The sequence below is a fragment of the Cryptomeria japonica genome, chromosome 4, assembly GCF_030272615.1.
Source record: "Cryptomeria japonica chromosome 4, Sugi_1.0, whole genome shotgun sequence".
Taxonomy (NCBI): Eukaryota; Viridiplantae; Streptophyta; class Pinopsida; order Cupressales; family Cupressaceae; genus Cryptomeria; species Cryptomeria japonica.
The window spans coordinates 771,128,737-771,147,592 of NC_081408.1; the positions used below are offsets into that span (position 1 = coordinate 771,128,737).

At 41.8% G+C, this 18,856-nt stretch overlaps 1 protein-coding gene across 4 annotated transcripts in view; it reads left to right on the top strand.

Annotated features, from left to right (window-relative positions):
* LOC131033457 (uncharacterized) overlaps nucleotides 1–18,856 on the top strand; it is a 262,765-nt gene that overhangs the window by 191,736 nt on the left and 52,173 nt on the right. For 3 of the 4 annotated variants that reach the window (XM_057964692.2, XM_057964693.2, XM_057964691.2), the window contains exon 12: nucleotides 10,111–10,239. The exons of the other annotated variant lie outside the window; for it this stretch is intronic. In XM_057964692.2, the coding sequence (XP_057820675.2) occupies nucleotides 10,111–10,239 (129 nt within the window). The remainder of the gene's footprint in view (nucleotides 1–10,110; nucleotides 10,240–18,856) is intronic. 4 annotated transcript variants of the gene reach the window in all.

Here is an 18,856-nt window from a genome sequence, read left to right on the forward strand (position 1 = left end):
TGCTGGGCAAGGAGGGCTACTCTGCAAATGGTGTGGGCCGGGCAATCACGAAGATACGGAATGTCCAAAACAGAAAGGCGTCAACATGTTGGAGGTAGTACGGCCAGAACTAGACGCACGGTTCCCAGAAGTACTAGCCATTACCCGATCTCATACAAGGAAACTAATATGCCCTGACCCAGGCACAGAGAAGGGAAGACTAAAAGAGGCATAGAGAGAAGTAGAAAGGGAAATGAGTGAGGAATGGAGAAAGCCAGCACCCGACAAAACCACCAACACCATACGAACCGACTCCGAAACAACCATAATGAAACAACTTCTGCAAACCACAGTGCCGGTCCGCGTAGTGGATCTATTGCAAACACTACCACAACTATGGATAGCTATAAACCAAGTGGAGGAGACCAGGAAGGAGGGGAAGACGCCGAACCACAAGGAGGAAATGGAAGGAAGGAACCACTCAAAGGAGACTAATGATCCTATGTTGATGACAGTAGGGGTAGGGAGGACACCAGCCGTAGTAGAAATGGAGATTCTCGGGTTCAGGCTTACTAACACCATCGTGGACGGAGGGTCTGCGGTAAACGTGCTACCTGAGGAGACATGGAAAACCTTGGGGAGGCCGACACTCTGGCCGCCAGCCTTCCACCTCGTAGGAGCCAATCAGCATGGCATCAAACCATTAGGCACGCTTATGGGCCAAAAGGTAACTATCGGGACACAACACTTCTTTTTAGATTTCATGGTCATATCGTTGGAGCGGAAGGGATACGATGCACTTTTGGGAAGAGGATGGCTGGTCACGGCCAAAGCAGACCACAACTGGAAAAAAAATACCCTTTCCATTGAAAGTGAGGGAAACAAATATGTCATTGACCTGCGAAACCAGCAGGTGAGTCAAGAAATGGCCTCAGATTCTGACTCGAAGGAGAATACTGTAAGGGAAAAAGGCGAGATAGAGCCCAATGGAGAAGGGGTGCTCCGCCTCGGTAATTGCTCAGAAGATGAAACGAGTTCTCTAAGTGGACTATTCCACTGGCAGATGGAAGATTATGAGATCTTCCAACCAGAGTGCAATGTATTGGAAATCCTCGAGTTAGGAAACGATGGCACCTACCCGCCACAATTTGCGGAATACGAGGAAGGAGGGGCAGAAGTAGACAGCACACCGGCACACCAATTTGAGAAAGAAGTGGTACAATATGAGGAACCAAAGGTTCAGAGCACCAACTTGGGAGATGAAAAGGACCCAAGAGTGATAATGGTTGGAGATGATTGGAACCCTGTACTGAAGGCGGCGGCGTTTAAGATATTCTTGGAGTATAAAGATGTGTTCGCCTGGCCTTATAAAGATCTGAAGGGAGTACCCCCAGAACTATGCGTACATCGAATACCTTTGATGGAAGGGGCAAGACCTGTGCGGAAACGCCCCTATCGCATGAATAAGAACTATGCGGCTAAGGTACAAGAAGAAATAGAAAAAATGCTAGACGCCGGGATCATTTTCCGAGTGCAAACTAGTGAATGGGTTTCTCCCATTGTTATTTCCCTGAAAAAGGAAGGAAACAAGATCCACATTTGCGTGGACTTCAGAAGCTTAAATGCTGTAACCATTAAGGACCCGTTTCCGATACCGTTTATTGATAGCATCCTCGAAGAGGTAGCAGGGCACGAGATTTACTCCTTCATGGACGGCTTTTTCGGCTATAACCAGATCAACATTGCGGAGGAGGACAAACTCAAAACCACATTTATTGTGGAAGATGGAGTTTTTGCGTACAACCGTATGCCATTTGGGCTATGCAACGCCCCAGCCACTTTCCAGAGGATCATACTCCACATCTTTGACAAAATGGCCACTGGGAACTTCAAGGCCTTCCTGGACGACTGGTCAGTATATAGTGATAAGGAAAACCATTTGAGGATACTGGGGGAATGCATGGACCGGTGTCGACGAGCAAGACTGGCACTCAATCCCAAGAAATGTAGGTTCCTAGTGCCACAGGGGAGATTACTCGGCCACATAGTCTGTAAGGCAGGGTTAAAAACAGACCCAGATAAGATCAGAGTTATTCTCGACATGGATAGCCCAACAGATGTTACGGGGATCAAATCCTTCCTTGGCCATGTTGGGTACTACTGACGGTTCATTAAAGGATTTGCAGAAGTGTCCCTTCCACTTGAACGCCTAACAAGGAAAGGGGAACCATTTGTGTGGGACAAGGAGCAGAACGAAGCCTTCCAAGAACTCAAAACCAGATTGGTAAGTGCACCTATTTTGGCATACCCAAATTGGGAGAATAAATTTCATGTACATGTGGACGCTTCTAACTTTGCAATTGGAGCCATCTTAACGCAACCCGGATCCTCAGGCTTAGACCACCCAATATATTCTGCTAGTAGGTTACTGTCAAAAGCAGAAAGAAATTATAGCACCACAGAAAGGGAAGCCTTGGGAATGGTATATGCAGTATAGAAGTTCCGCCATTATCTTTTGGCCACACCATTCACATTTTTCGTGGATCACCAAGCACTCATGTACCTGGTGAACAAACCGGTTATTCAAGGACGGGTAAGCCGATGGTTGATCTTGCTTCAGGAATTTACTTTCAATGTCGTGGTGCGACCAGGGAAAAGTCACGTAATGGCTGACCACCTGTCTAGAATAAAATCCAGGGAGCCAGGAGAAGGAGTGAGCGAAGATTTCCCCGATGGCCAATTATTCAAGATAGCCGTGTTACCTTCCTGGTACAAGAAACTCAGGCAGTATCTTTCTACAGCAACATTTCCAGGTGACATGAGCCCAAGCGAGAGAAGGAAGCTCGCACTAAAAAGTACCACGTTCCAATTGATCCACGGGCTCCTATATAAACTAGGTCCGGACGGTATCCTGCGAAGATGTGTCCTAGAGGAAGAAATTCCTGGAGTCCTAAGAGAATCTCACGAAGGACTAGCCGGAGGACATATGGGGCCAGATACCACGACACGGAAAATTTTGTTAGCAGGGCTCTGGTGGCCTACACTTTATGCGGATGCGAGGGAATGGGTGACCAGCTGCGACACGTGCCAAAGGGCAGGTAAGCCACTCAAACGAGACTTCATGCCCCTGTTCCCGTTCCAACCATAGGAATTGTTCGAAAGATGGGGACTGGATTTCGTAGGACCTATGAGGACGAGCAAAGTGCATAGATGCCACTACATTGTGGTGGCTACAGAATACCTCACTAAGTGGGCCGAAGCCAGAGCTTTACCCGACAACACAGCCTTGAGCACCGCCAAGTTCCTCTATGAACACATTGTGACCCGGTTCGGGATACCCCTGCAACTCACGAGTGATAGGGGGGTACACTTTGTCAATCAAGTGATACGCAATATGACAACAGAATTCAAGATTTTCCACACATTGTCCAGTCCATACTATCCCAGGGCGAATGGCCAAGCGGAGTCCACCAACAAAGTACTAGTATCTATTCTCTACAAGACGTGTGGAGTAGAGCAAGGAGATTGGGAAGAGCGATTACCAGCAGTGTTGTGGGCCTACCGGACAACGTACATAGCAACAACTACACACACCCCCTTTCAGCTTATGTATGGACAGGAGGCAGTAATGCCAGTAGAATACACTGTACCAACCTTGCGGATAGCAGTGCAGAATAGATGGGGGGATGAGGAAAGCCTAAAGGAACGACTTATGACATTACAAAAATTAGATGAGCGCCGCCTAATAGCCCAATGGGCCATAGAAGTGGCTCAGAACAGAAGGAAAGCTTGGCATGATAAACATCTAAGGCGGATGAAGTTCTCGCCAGGACAGCTGGTACTCAAGTACAATGGTCGGAATGAACTCCGACCAGGTAAATTTAGACTTCGATGGCTAGGGCCATACAAGGTAAGGGAGGTGGGAAAAAATGGAGCTATTAAATTGTCCAACCTGGATGATAGCCCCATCAAAGATCCAGTAAATGGATCAAAACTAAAGATCTACAAAGAAAGGGAGTCCATAGCCATTAATATGGTGACCATTAAAATGGTGGTGACTGAAAAAAATAAAATAACCAATTTTCAAACAGAAATAAAGTGGCACAAAGAAAAAATGAAGAGAGAGGAGGACGGAGAGAGAAAAAGAATAAGAAAAAAATCAAGGCAGAAGTATTTAAAAATAAAAGACCAAGGCAAAATATCAAAAAACAAAACCAAAACATTAAAAATAATAACAAAAGAAAAACATAAGAAGGCAGAGGCCATGCACAAGAGACACATTGTACGCGGGTTGGGCGTACGTAGGGTGGAAGAGAGAGCACGCAGCAAGGAGACACAAGCGAGCAGCGGAGTGAAGGGGAGCGGACGCGGCAGGAGGAGCAGCGTACGCATGGAGGAGAGCGGAGTGAAGGGGAGCGTACGCGGCAGGAGGAGGAAGAAAGACGTGGGGAAGAAGGCGTATGCATGGCGGAAGGAGGCGTACGCGGGGAGAAAGGCGTACGCGGCGGGGAGGAAGGCAAGGTACACAGCAGGGAGGAGGGCGTACGCAGGGCGAAGGTAGGCGTACGCAGCACAAGAGGGAGCTGGGGCGTAGGACACAGCACCAGCGGCACAACACGGAGCATGTCATGTCCCTTTCTTGATCGTTATTTATAATCTAAATGAAACAATTATTATTATAAATTAATATAATCAACAAATGATTATTTGAAATTATTAATATTTAGTTATTAAATATTATTATTAATATTTATTAATATTTAATTACTAAATATTATTATTATTATTCACAAATTAATATTGAAAATTATTATACACAAATTATTTAGTAATATGTGAATCGCATTTTATTATTAATAGAATTATTCACAATTTATTAATATTGAGCATTACCTCTATCAAAACTTGTTTATTACAAAATCACCGATCATATTATTAATGCATCGGGCTGTGTTTAATAATGACAAATTTAAATTAGAGAAGGCACAACTCAAGGGGGAGTCATATCCTTTAGGAAGGGTTGTGGCTTGTCAAGAAAATTAAATAACCTAACCACCTTCCTCCAGCAATACACACACGGGAAGAAGGAGAGACTCGGTGAAGGAAAAATACCAGTGTCACGAACTTCTGGAAACCCAAAGCGGAAGTCTCAGGTACGTATGCACACTCAGGAAGTTAGTGAATCGGTTCAGAGGTTTAATTACTCAGTCGGTCACTGCATCCTATTAATACAATAATACTATGATTACAATTTACCAAATCCATATATGATGATGATAATAATATGAACTACATAAAGATGTGAATCGTTTTATCTAATCCATACCATACGATAACGAAACAAGAAGGAACATTATCGGCACATACGTAGAAACCATATGAGGGTTTTCGGACAGGTAAGAGCCCATCCGCTTAAAGATTCAATTCAATCATTGTGTGAAATCAGTATTTATAATTCTACAAATCAGTATGTTTTCAAATGTTCATAGTTTAATTCTCTGATAATAAGACAGATAAGGATCTGTAAGAAACAGACCGTATTACTTAAATCCTTAACACGCATGGATAGTTAACAGTGAAATGAAATTCAATATCTAAAAGAATTGTATTAACTTAATGATCTGTGAATGATATGATATTAATAAAAGGAAAACCATAATTAAGAAGGGAAGAATATACTGGTTAATTATTCACAAAATTAATATACATCACGGAATTAAATAGATGAAAATGTTTTATAACAATTGATTTAGGAAACTACTGAAAATGAACACCTGTCTGGGAGGACAGCAGACGTGTAGGAGGGATAGTGACCACCCGAGTAGACCACCTACTGGTTCATGTAAGATCAGTAGGCCAGTTGGGCATGTGACTGCTACTGGATTTGGGCCTGGTGGAATTAAGCCCCTTCTACCATCTGCTGCCACTTTGACATAATTTAACAAATTAAGTTGTGGGACAAGGGATGATCAAGGGGATAAGACCCACGCCACAATAAGTAAGCCAAAAGGGCATGATGACTGCTTTTGGATCCAGAGTGGGACGGATGGGCTAACCAGATCATACCCTGTGTCTTCCCAATTTAAGTAATCAAGGAATAATATTCACAAACTGTTTAAGAAGTAATTAATTCAAGACTCCGCTGCATATGTATAACTTATAAGAAAATACTTTCTGTATGAATTAGTAGGTTTTCCTTGGAGGAGAGTTACTTTTTGTTCCATTTCTGATTTATCTTTTTAATCTGAAATTCAGGCAAACATCTTTGTGCTTATATATTGAGTAAGGGACATTACAGAGCAGCAGCGCAAAGGGGGCGGCACTTGGAGAAAAAAGCACACAACCACCAGCGTACACAACACCTCAGCCTCAGTCACAGCGTATAGGCCCACAGCCCTCGGGTACATCACCATACACGCACAAGATGGTGAAAGGGGTCATGGCAACCCTAAAAGGGGAAGTTATGAAATAAATTACAAAGCTAGCACCTCTAACAAGCAAGCAATGGCCATGCCAGGAACCAGCAAGAAAAGCCAAGAGAGGGCATCAGAACAGGTGAATGTAGAGAATATCACGTTTGAAGGAGTAATTGGAAGCGAGTGCAGGAAGTGGTGGGAAAACAATGAGGAGGACCACCCCCTAAAGAGTTCATTGAAGCAAGCAGAAGTTGACAAAATCATTTTCATGCCCATCTTCAACCTAAAAGAATTCGAGCCTATACTGCGTGCCATGGTCCATGGATATGAGCAGGACAGACATAGATCAGTAATTGACTATTTGGGACAAACAGTGGTCATTTCTTATGCACCCAAAGAATTCAGCAAAGTTTTCGGCATTCCCAGTAGTGGCGATTCAGCTATGAAACTATCAGCAAGAATGCCTACAAAAGAAAAGAAGTGGCTACTGGAACATATCTGCGGCGACGCACTCACAGAAGAGCAATGGAACAGTTTATGGCAGAATAGCAATAGAAGGGGCCTGAAGAAATCTTATCTCACCTCACCAGAATGGAGATGTGTCCTGGACATCATAAAGAGTAAGTTAACAGTAGCAAGCCGAGCATCCGATGTTGCAATATGGATGCTACGCCTCATGCACGGATTGAGTAATGGCAAAATTTATAACTAGGGCCGAGTCCTTTCCAGCTGTGTGAAGGAAGCCATGCTCCTCAAACACAAGACCCTATACGTGCCCCATCACCTCATTGCCCTCTTCTTGGAAGCATTGAGAACTCAAGTGGCATTAGAAAACAGAGGAGGATTTGTGGCCTCAAGCCGGGTGGAGCCCTACAAGCCAGCCATGTATTATTGGCTACACCTAGACACTTTTACAGTAACCACAGAGACAACACCAAGGAAAAAAGCAAGGCAAGAACTGGCAGGGAGCTTAGAAGATGGAGGAGAAGAAGACAACAATTTTGAGGAAGAGGTAGAGACAGGAGGAGAAGAAACATACACATCATCTTCAAAAGAAGATGAAGGAGAATTCAGGATGGAGCCAATGGGCATGGAACAGGAAGGAGAACACGTAGGAGGGTTGCGGCAAGTAGGGACAAAGAGCCGTATGGAGGGCATACCAGCCGTACCAGGATGGGGAGTAAGGAAAAAGGTACTCTTCGAACCAGCACAGATTCCCATCACGGCACATTTGGTAACTAGAGTCACAGGGACCCCATCTCAGTTAGTAGACTTGCGGGGACACGCTGGGGCCCACACCCTCCATATAAGCACAACTAGGGGCGTAGAAGCGGCTAGAGCTGTTGCATTGGTAGTAGCACCCATAACTGATCCACTTGCAACCATGGAGGTAGGAAATACCGAAGGAGGAATACACGGTGAAGAGCCAGAGGGAGACAAAGGAAAGGGGACTGAGGAAACAGACATGGAGACAGAAGCAGACAGCCTGCTAGCAAGATTCCAGATGGACATAGAGGTTCCACCTCCTTCACCATCATTGGGGACTGATCAGCAAGAGAGCCAGAGGATGGAAGGAATCGGAAAAGGGCACAGTACGTCCTCACCAGCACCAGCAGAGGGAATCCAAGAGTGGGAACCAGTTGCGCAGAATTTTCTTTCCAAGTTGGAAGTAATGAGGGCAGCCACGAAGAGGATGATAGATCAGTCTCGAGGGTCTGATATGCCTGCTATAGTAAGAGCAGCGGAAGCACTACTGGCGTTTATGACAGAAGGCTGCGAGAGGGAGTTCTCAGAGAAAATTAGGAACCAAGGTTGGCCTGACACGGGAATTCCAGAGATAATAGCATAATGGGGAATACCACGGATCCTTAGTGAACATACAGGAGGTAATCAGAAAGTAATGAGAGCTCTCACTTCCATAGAACAGACCTTCCGCGCTACATTCTTACAGCTCCAAAGGATGACCTGGGAAGCAAACAGAATGGAAGGAGTCCATACCTTAGCCCTTCAGCGAGAGAGTGAGCTGAAAGAAATGATCCAGGCTATGGAGCAAGAAATGGTTCAAGAGAGAACCACGCGACGTGAAACAGAACGGAAGTTGGCTGCCTCTAAGAAGGACCGAATGGATGCACTTAGGCTTTTGAAAGCCACTCGAGAGAAGCAACTGCTTGCTGAGAGGGACCTGAAGATACTTCGAGAACGGACCACTACGGGAACAGGGACGCCCTCTTGTCCCTCTAAGTAGATAATTCTTGTTCAATTGTTGTAGTGTTCGTCTGGAAGACGAACAAGTTTTGGGGGGGGGGATGATGTAAGCCAGTTAATTAGTAAATAAGGCTTTTTAATGCTTTAATAGAAAATAATAGTATTAAGTTGTTTATGCGGGTAGTTAGTTGTCGGACGGTTGGTGGCCTAACCAACCGCGAACTCTTTATATTGTAAACTTGTAGCACACTGTGGGGACATGGGATTTGGAGAGGAATATGATATGCACCTGTGTTACACAAATCTATTCGGGTATACTGTGTTGTGCGTTATTGGTTCCATGTTAATGAATTGTGATGCTTTGGTATTGTACATTGTATATTGATGTTCCCTATGCTACCACTGAACCACTTAGGCTACTAACAGATGCTCGCTTCAAGATTCTTGGAGAATACACCAAAAGCTAGAATTCACTTTGGAACGTATTAGAGTCCCCTAGACCAATTGAGCTCATTGCTAACATCAAACATACCCTCGGACAAGGTTTGCGCACACCAAGAAAGGTAGAGCTAACTTCAATGCTAGTGTGACAAAAAACAGGGACATTACACTATGTACCTTGTTGTGCCAAAGAAAATTGAATCACTTTTGAGCTAAATAAGTTTTCAGAAATTTTCTTTACAAGGTTGTTCAAAGTGATAATCTTCCATTAAAAGGTAAAATCTTGTATTCTATGACTCTTCGGGAGCTATCAAATGATTTTTTTTTTATATTCTAGATCGTTTACAAATATCCATAATTGCTCATATCGAGCAACCACAACCATGACACTAATACTAGCTCATTTCGAGCAACCACACTAGAATCAACCTAGAATACCTGTGGAAGACCAAGAGTCACAAATTAAAATCCACTTATTGGAAACCACTATTAGCTCATTTTGAGCAACCACACTAGAATCAACCTATGGAAGACCAAGAGTCACAAATTAGAATCCACCTAGAAGCCAACTGTGGAAGACTAAGAGTCACAACTTTGAATTCCATATTAGATTTCCCTTTGGGATTTGAACTTTGATCTCCACAATGAGAACTCAATACTTTAACCAATAGAACACAACCCCTTGGACTCTATCAAATGATTTAGGATAATTATGTTTTGGAATATATAAAGATATGAAAATTCTTTGGAGTTTTTATATTCTCTTGACCTTCATTGTGAACAGTCTTCCATTTTTATCATGATAATTTTCCAATTCTTTGGCCCAAGAGTGTATGCTATTTTGTAAGAGCATAGTTTTTTAACACAAAATATGATTTATTCTATTAAAGGACAGAAAAGAGACATGACGAAGTTCCATAGCAATGATCCACACTCAGAAAATATTTGTATCTCTCTCCTTTTAAGCTTCATACATTTTGCATTCTATATTTGTTCCTTTTGCATCTACTAATTATTAGCTGTGTAGTTTCGAAAAACTTGCTAATATTTAATTTTAAAGAAAATGCAGGAAATCAGATGAAAGTATAAGTGGCATGGAAGTCTTATTAAAGCTACTAAGCTCAAATGGACACGATTGGACCAAGTCTGAGATGTTGTTAGCAGCATTGGAAACTCCTATGATGCGATTGTGTACAAGGTAAACATAAAGTAATCTTGATATGATACGCGAAATTGCTAAGTGTACACTTGAGTTAATAATGTTAAAACATGTTCAGGCATGATGGTTTCAACATTGAAGAACTGTCAACACTGTCATATTCTCTCCTCGAACTAAGATACATGCTGACAGAGAGCATTTAAAATCTGATATATTTCCAACTTGATGATAAATGGGTCTTTAAATTTAAGGGTAAATAAAGATATTTAATGTATTTCACAGATCATTGGTTGTTCTACTGGGTTAAATATAACTTCATACTGCTGTCCTAGTATGCAGTTTTCAGCATTCCATATAATTTTGTGCTAGTTTGTTTTCACCTCCTGATTAACATATTGTAGTAACTCAGGCTAGCTATTGCAATAAGTTTGCCAGATTCACAGCTTACTTGGTTCATCCCACTTTAAAAAACCATATAAATATAGTTTAATGGTTAAAAATGACCACTAACCAGGGAGGACACTTATTCCTCTTTCCTTAGGAAGCATCCAAGCATAAATCAACGTGCAACTCTAAGGCTACAAGGTTTGTGAATATTTTAATGATTAAAACTTGAGCTAGAATAATGCAATGAGATACAGAAAATAATAATAAATTTAACCCAGCTAGTGGAAAAGTCTGGTCATGATATGTATGAGCTTCATTGTCTATAAATAATATTTATCCTTCTCCAACATAAAATTTAAGGTGTTGAAAATGAAGTGGCTCACAGCCTGTTAGTGTTTTGATTCACACCTTTTATTGTGACACAAAATGGAACAGCATGTATAGTAAACTGTTCATCAAATTATTTGTTGAAGCTTCCTTTTCAACCTAGAACCTATGGGTTTCAAGTATGCAAAACAAAGAAACTATAATTAAAACCTATTTTTTTGTTTCTCAATCTAGACAAGTAGTGATTTAGCTTTTTTGCGCTGGATGGGAGATTTTATATATTAAAACTATATACTGTATAAAAAAATATAACACAACAAAGGGACACTTACAACCTTTATTTAAATACAATGATTGAAAATCACAAGTTGAACACAATCGAAACTGAAATGACCACAAACTAAGATTACTATGAATTAAGCACAAAAGGGTCATATAGAAAGCTACAAGTCTTGTTTTGACACAGATTGCAATACAAATCTTACAAACATTGTCAGATTGTACTTAACATAAGACAATTGAAATAGAAGTGCAAAATTTAACAAAGAGCAATGTTGGTACCCCCATAGTTTGTAAACTCTAGGGTACTCTCCGAGCCGCCAAGTACTCTATGTTTTGTTTTCTCCATGAGTTTTTATAGACATGGGAAAAACATAGGTAAAAACATCAACCTTGATAAAATGTTGTTTAACATGTGTTTTTCACATGTTTTTTTGGCTATAAAACCAAGCATTTTCTCTTTTGAGATGTCAATTTTTAGTTTAATACATTTCGACATTTTGTAATTGAATTTTGCAAAAATATTTATGTTTTTTAAGAAAATTTAATTTTTAGTACTTTCTAAGTTGCCTATTTTTTGCCGAGTTTTTGCCAGGTCAAAAATTTTGGGCTTGCCAAGTACTCTTTGAGTCCAAATTTTTGAACTATGGATACCAACATGACAATTTTTGAACTATGGATACCTACAAAGCTTTGAATACAATCATGTTGGTAGTCTTAGATCAAGTCATACATGTCATGTTATTAATGTTAACCAAGTTATTCTCTAGTCAAGTTGTAAAGATGTCTAGATGTGGTTCAATGTTTCAACTAACTTTTGTAGATTTTTCAAGGTTTCTGTTGACGTGGCGAAAGTCGCATCGCTGCAACTCTATCCGGCGCAGGATAGAATGACCTCGCCGAGTATCCTATCCTCTCTTGTATAAGGAAGCCCTAATGCTGTTATAGTTGATCAATGGGGACAACCTCAAGGTTCCAAATGTTAGTTCTTGAGTGCAGGATAACTCAACGGTCGATGTGTTTTGCTGGGAGCACAAGGGGCCTTACGTTTTGCAACAAGCTGGTCTACTGCGATTCTCGAACTGCGAAATAAAATAAAAAGGGAAGGGATTGAAAAGCAAAGAACTATCAAAATGTTTGGCCATTGGGAATGCAGACATCTTTGCCGGTATCGAAAACAAAAAATATATCTACCGGAAACAGAGCAATCTCTGTGAGCTTTTTAGGCGATAACCTTGTCGGGGCTATGAACGCTCGCTGGCAGCGAGGCAATATCTAGGTTGCTTTTGAAGTTAGACTCGTCCCACATAACTTGTCTTGATTGAGCGATGACATCTCAACTTTCTTTAAGCTGAAATGAATTTCACAACACACACTTGATCTTCAAGATTGGTGACTTAATTTAGTTTGCGACCTCATTTTTATTTTGAATCTGTCTTTTATCATTTGGGTTGTTTTGTGGGGTATATACTAGAGATTCTGGGGTTCAATCTGGATAGTCATCCTTGAAATGTTCAGGAACATTTCCCAGCTAATTCGCCATTTGTTGTGTATTTTGCACACCCATCCCCGTCCGGGACAAGGACCCCCGTTTTCGGTCTAAGTCTGCCCAATAGGAGAGGAGAAAGCCCATGTTTGGCATTACATTTGCAAAAGCCCCAAAAATTGCCAAACTCCCAATATCTCCCTCATTCAGCCAAAAGCAATGAGAAGTCCGAATTCGCCCAAAACCTTTTCACCTGCCAAAATAATGAAGGATGAACAATCTCGCAAAAGGTCTATTTAGGCCGAAGTGGAAAAATCTCACAAAATTGTATTTTGGGCCGAAAAGCACTCCATAAGAAGTAAATCACGTCAATTTCATCCTTTAGGCCGAAATACAAAGTCCAGCAACTTAGTTTGCAAACAGGCCCTATGGACCGAAAATGAACAAATCTCACATTTTAATCATTTCACACGAATTTCATCAAAGGTGATATAACTTAAGTGAGGGGGGAAGTCATTTCAAAATCGTGCAGTCAGGTCTAACAGCTCGAAAATGAAAGGCAAGAGCCTAAGTCGCACATTTTGAGCTTGTTGGCCGAGAATGATAGACATTTCAAAATCGCGCATTTTAGGCTGCAAAGCCGAAAAGTAAATGAAGTCCAAAATTGCAAGTTGGAAAAGAGAAGAGTGAAATCAAGGCATTTCAAAATCACGCAAAAGGCTTCTTTTAGCCGAAATTCACCTAAGTCCCGAAAATGAACTAAAAAGTTCATGATCACGCAAAATCGCGAAATCGGCCCATTAGCCGAAAAATGCTAAAGCAAACTTCAAAAGCTTATAAAATCGGCTTAGAGGTCGAAATTGAAGAAAATGACAAAGTCGGCACTTTTTGTTTGATTTCGTGAAAACTATAAAGCAACAAGGAAAGTTCGCACATTTAGGTTATTAGCCAAAGTTGGAAGTCAACAAGTCTAAATTGCGTCCTCATTTGCCCAGAAGCGAAAACACCAAAGAGTCCAAATCTTGCAAAATCCTTCATAAGGCCAAAAATAAACTTAAAACAAAAAACTCACAAAACAACGATGTAGGCCGAAAATAAAATAAAATGATGATTTAGACCAAAAAGACTTAAGTTTAAAGTTCGCAAAATAACACTCATTTACGCCGAGAAATCGTTCACAGTTTGATATTGCACAAGAGGAGATCATGAGCCGAGAAGGTGAATACAAAGGTTGGGTCTCTCAAAAACCTTATCTAGGTCGATAAGGCATTTTCGCGCCAATTGATTCTTAAAGTCAAAAACTCCAAAAGAGTGAGTCGCGCAATTTGCCCTCACAAGCCGAAAAACTCAAGGCAAAATCATTCAAATCTCACCTTTCCTTCATAAAGCCCGATTTTGGCATACAACATAGGCATCTTAAAATTCTTGCATTTTGTCTTAAAAAGTTGAGTTTTTGAAAGAATCTGTATTTTCGCCTTAACCAAGGGTGAAAATCGTGCATTTGAGCTCAAATAGCCAAATTCCCTCAATAAGACGCAAAGTCTCACAAGAGAGGCATTTGCAAGATACATTTCACAAAGTGCTTCTCAAGCCCAAACTCCACCGAGACGTAGCCCGACATCGCATAAAATTTAATGTTTGTCAAATTAATTTAATTATTTTTTTCAAATTGATTAATTAAAGGTGAAATTGATTGTTCGCGGGAAAACGACATTGAGGAAGAGCTAGAGCATCAACCTAAAGCTCAGATTGGAGATGCGATCGAAGCGAAGCTGGGAAGCAAAGAAGAGGAAATACAGGATAGCACCACAGAGCGTGAAACGAAGCATGAAGAAGCGCGCCATCACCAGACAACAAGCTGAAGTCCACCACCGAGACCAAAGACCGAAGAACATTCAGAATGCTATCAAATTATGCATTCTCGGAAAAAAAGAACAGCTGGATTTAATTCCAGAAATTCAATGTTAAAAACTGAAATTGTTTATTGTAAAGAACTGCCTGTGGATCCCGCTTTAGATATTTTGAAATAGGTCAGTTGTGGACAGCTATCTCCAACTACCGGATAGACCCAAATTGAAGCCAAATAGTTTTCGGTAGTTGAGATAGTGGTTGGGTGGATAACTGAGAATTGAGCGGGCATGGGTTAAAGCTGCCATGCTTTTGGAAGGCAGACTGTAGCCCTTGGATTCAATCAATCTTGCCCATCGATTCATATTATAAATTCTATAAAAGGCAGAGGCCTTTATTTTGTAAAGGGTTAGAGATTTTTTTTAGACAATTAGACTCTAGTTAGATTATTTTTAGATTTTTAGGCAGTTAAAATAGGCTAGATTGTAGAAGGTTAAATTTTAGCGGTAGCATAGAGATGCTGCAGAAATTGTTGTAATGGCAGCTGAAGCAAATATATGAACATTGAAATATGGTGTTTATTGTCTTTGTTTTCTTTTGTTTGCATGGTTTCTTTCAGCATTTTAGATAGATCTTTCTTTTGGGTGTGCAGGTATTTGATGGATTCAAGCTCATACCATTGAGGATATACTGATTGTATGTTCTTGTGTATGGTTAGCCCGAGCCTTTGATTGTGTTTAGTTCAATTGCAGGTGTCCATCTGAGCTGCGCCAGAATTGGGTGCTTAGCCATGCTCCTACAGTCTGAAAATCTTCCAAGTCCCTTTGAAGATTGCACCGTTCCTACGAGGTTGTGAGTTATTCTAACCAAGCAGGGATTGGTTATGTTGAATCCCTCTAACCACAAACCAGCCTTATTAATCTTAGGGTTCCTAAATCCTTCTCTTTTGCTTTTATTTCCCAGTTCGAGAATTAGATACTGACTAGCTTGTTGCAAAATGTAAGACCCCTTGTGCTCCCAGCAAAACATATCGACCGTTGAGTTATCCCGCAGTCAAGAACTGACATTTGGAACCTTGAGGTTGTCCCCATTGATCAACTAAAACAGCATTAGGGCTTCCTTAACAAGAGAGGATAGGATACTCGGTGAGATCATTCTATTCTAAGTTGGCCGGATAGAGTTGCAGCGATGCGACTTTAGCCACGTCAATAGTTTCACTATGCCAAATGAAAGATGAAGTTCATGACTAATGGAAGCTCATGTAGTGAGCAGAGAGAGAAAGAAATGGCAAAGGCTTGGGACTAATTTATCAAACATCAGCAATTGACTAAGCAAATTCCTCCAGTACTCCATTCAAATGACACATTAGCATAAGGTAAAGTAGTGACACATTATTGTATTGATGGACTATCGAATGGCAATGCCATGAGGAAGAGTGTCTAAGTTGACAAACCTCGTCGAAAACTATGCCAAGGATCAAAATGTGACAATGAACAAAGTAGTTAAATGCCATTTTAGGTGTTGAAGCTAGGAGGAAATAGTGTCGAAGTGGTTAACGCCTAAGTGATTAATACGTTTACTTCAAAGGTGAAACAAGTGTAAGTGATTATTCTACCTTTCCAATGGAAATTGAAGTAGCTAATGTATTATATGAGCACAACAAAGGATGCGGCAAAGGACTTGAGTGATTGGTGCCATTCTTGAGTGGTAGAGTTAATGAAAAAGTATGTCAAAAGAAGTGTTGGAGAGGTCCTTAAACTATGTCATTGGGGTAAGTGCACCAAGATGGTGAACAAAAAAGTGGCCACATGCAAAAAAAAATGAAATTTTTCATAACCCGTGCGTGTTATGGAAATTCAAAAACGTGCTAGGCTTGGTAACACCAAGCCTAGCCAAAAACAATTAAAAAAACAAAAACATTATACTTTTTAGAAACCTGCGGGTTATGCAAAACTAGAAGATTTTGTCTTAGTTCTGCATAACCCGTACGGGTTATATAGAACTAGGAACCAAATAGGAAGTGGAGAGAGAGAGAGATTTGGAAAAGGCGAGGGGGAGAGGGAGAGAGAGGGAGATTGAGGAAGAGAGAGAGAGAGAGAGAGAGAGTAGGATGAGGAGAGGGGGATGGAGGGAGAGGGAGAGAGAGGGAGATCAGGAGAAGGGGAGAGAGAGAGAGAGAGAGAGAGAGAGAGAGAGAGAGAATATGATAAAATAATGAGAGGGGGAGGGAGAGAGAGAGTTAGAGACATAGAGAAGGAGATAGGAAGAGAGGTAGAGAGAGATTAGGAAAGAAAGAGAAGGGAGAGGGGGGGGAGAGAGAGAGAGAGAGAGAGAGAGAGCAAGATAAGGAGAGGGGGATGGAGGGAGAGGGAGAGAAAGGGAAATCGGGAAAAGTAGAGGGAGAGAGAGAGAGAGAGTAGGATAAGGAGAGGGCGATGGAGGGAGATTGGGAAAAGGAGAGGGGGAGAGGGAGGGAGAGAGAGAGAGAGAGAGAGAGATTTGGAAAAGCGGAGGGGGAGAGGGAGAGAGAGAGAGAGAGAGAGAGAGAGAGAGAGAGAGTAGGATAAGAAGAGGTGGAGAGGGGGATGGAGGGAGAGAGAGAGAGGGAGATTAGGAAAAGGAGAGGGGGTGAGGGAGAGGGAGATTAGGAAAAGGAGAGGGGGTGAGGGAGAGGGAGATTAGGAAAAGGAGAGAAGGAGAGGGAGAGAGAGAGAGTAGGATAAGGAGAGGGGGATGGAGGGAGAGGGAGATTAGGAAAAGGAGAGGGGGAGAGGGAGATTGGGAAAAGGAGAGGGGGAGAGGGAGAGAGACGGAGATTGGGAAAAGGAGAGAGAGAGAGTAGGATAAGGAGACGGGGATGGAGGGAGAGGGAGAGGGAGGGAGATTGGGAAAAGGTGAGGGAGAGAGGGAGATTTGGAAAAGCAGAGGGGAAGAGGGAGAGAGAGGGAGATTGGGAAAATGTGAGAGAGAGAGAGAGATAATAGGATAAGGAGAGGTGGAGAGAGGGAGATTGGGAAAAGGAGAGAGAGAGAGAGAGAGAGAGAGAGAGAGAGATAATAGGATAAGGAGAGGTGGAGAGAGTTAGAGATAGAGAGAGAAGGGAATAGGAAGAGAGGGAGAGAGATAGGGATGGAGAGAGAGAGAATAGGATAAGGAGAGGGGGATGGAGGGAGAGAGAGAGAGGGAGAGGGAGATTGGGAAAAGGAGAGTGGGAGAGGGAGAGGGAGAGGGATATTTGGAAAAACGGAGGGGGAGATGGAGAGAGAGGGAGAGAGAGAGAGAGAGTGTAGGATAAGGAGAGGGGGATGGAGGGAGAGGGAGATTACGAAAAGGAGAGGGGGAGAGGGAGAGGGAGAGAGAGAGGGAGATTGGGAAAAGGAGAGAGAGAGAGAGAGAGAGAGAGAGAGAGAGAGAGAGAATAGGATAAGATAACGAGAGGGTGAGAAGGAGAGGGAGGGGGAGAGAAAGAGAGAGAAGGGGGAGAGGGTGAGAATAAGATAGGATAATGCGAGAGAGAGAGAGAGAGAGCAGGAGGAGGAGTGGGTGAGAGACATGAGGTAGAGAGAGAACGAGAAGGAGAAATGGGTGAGAGACATGAGGTAGAGAGAGAACGAGAAGGAGAAATTGGTGAGAGACTCGATAGAGAGAGGTGTGAGGGGGAGAGAGATGAGATAGAACTCAAGGAGGATAATTAGGGCTCAGAATAGACAAAACGGTGATGGGGAAGGAAGATGAGAGAGAGAGGAAAAGAAGGGAGACACACATGTATACAAACATATATACATATATCTATACTAATATGTGTATATATAATTATAGATATGCATATATACATACATAAACACATATTATATATGTATGTATGTACATATGTGTAGTAAATTCTAAGTTTACAAGCATACATTACTATGTCTTCATAACCCGTACGGGTTTTGTGAAACAAAAAATAATGGTTTTAGTTCTTCATAACCCGTACGGGTTATGTAGAACTATGAATAGTACTTTTTGTTTTTCAAAACCCGTGCAGGTTATGAAAAACTATGAATAGTATTTTTTGTTTTTCAAAACCCGTGCGGGTTATGAAGAACTGTGAGTAGTATTTTTTATTTTTCAAAACCCGTGAGGGTTTTGGCTTGATAAGAGGGTTGGAAAACGACCCTAAGGCTTGCAAGCCCATTTTCCCCCCATTTTTGTCCCTTTACACGTTTTTTCATCTTCCAACATGATTTCTCGACTTTGTCATCATCAGGTTTACAAATGATCAAGTGGGTATCTCTAAAATTACAACCATAATCTCACACGTCTTCTCAGTTTTCTGACCATATAAGT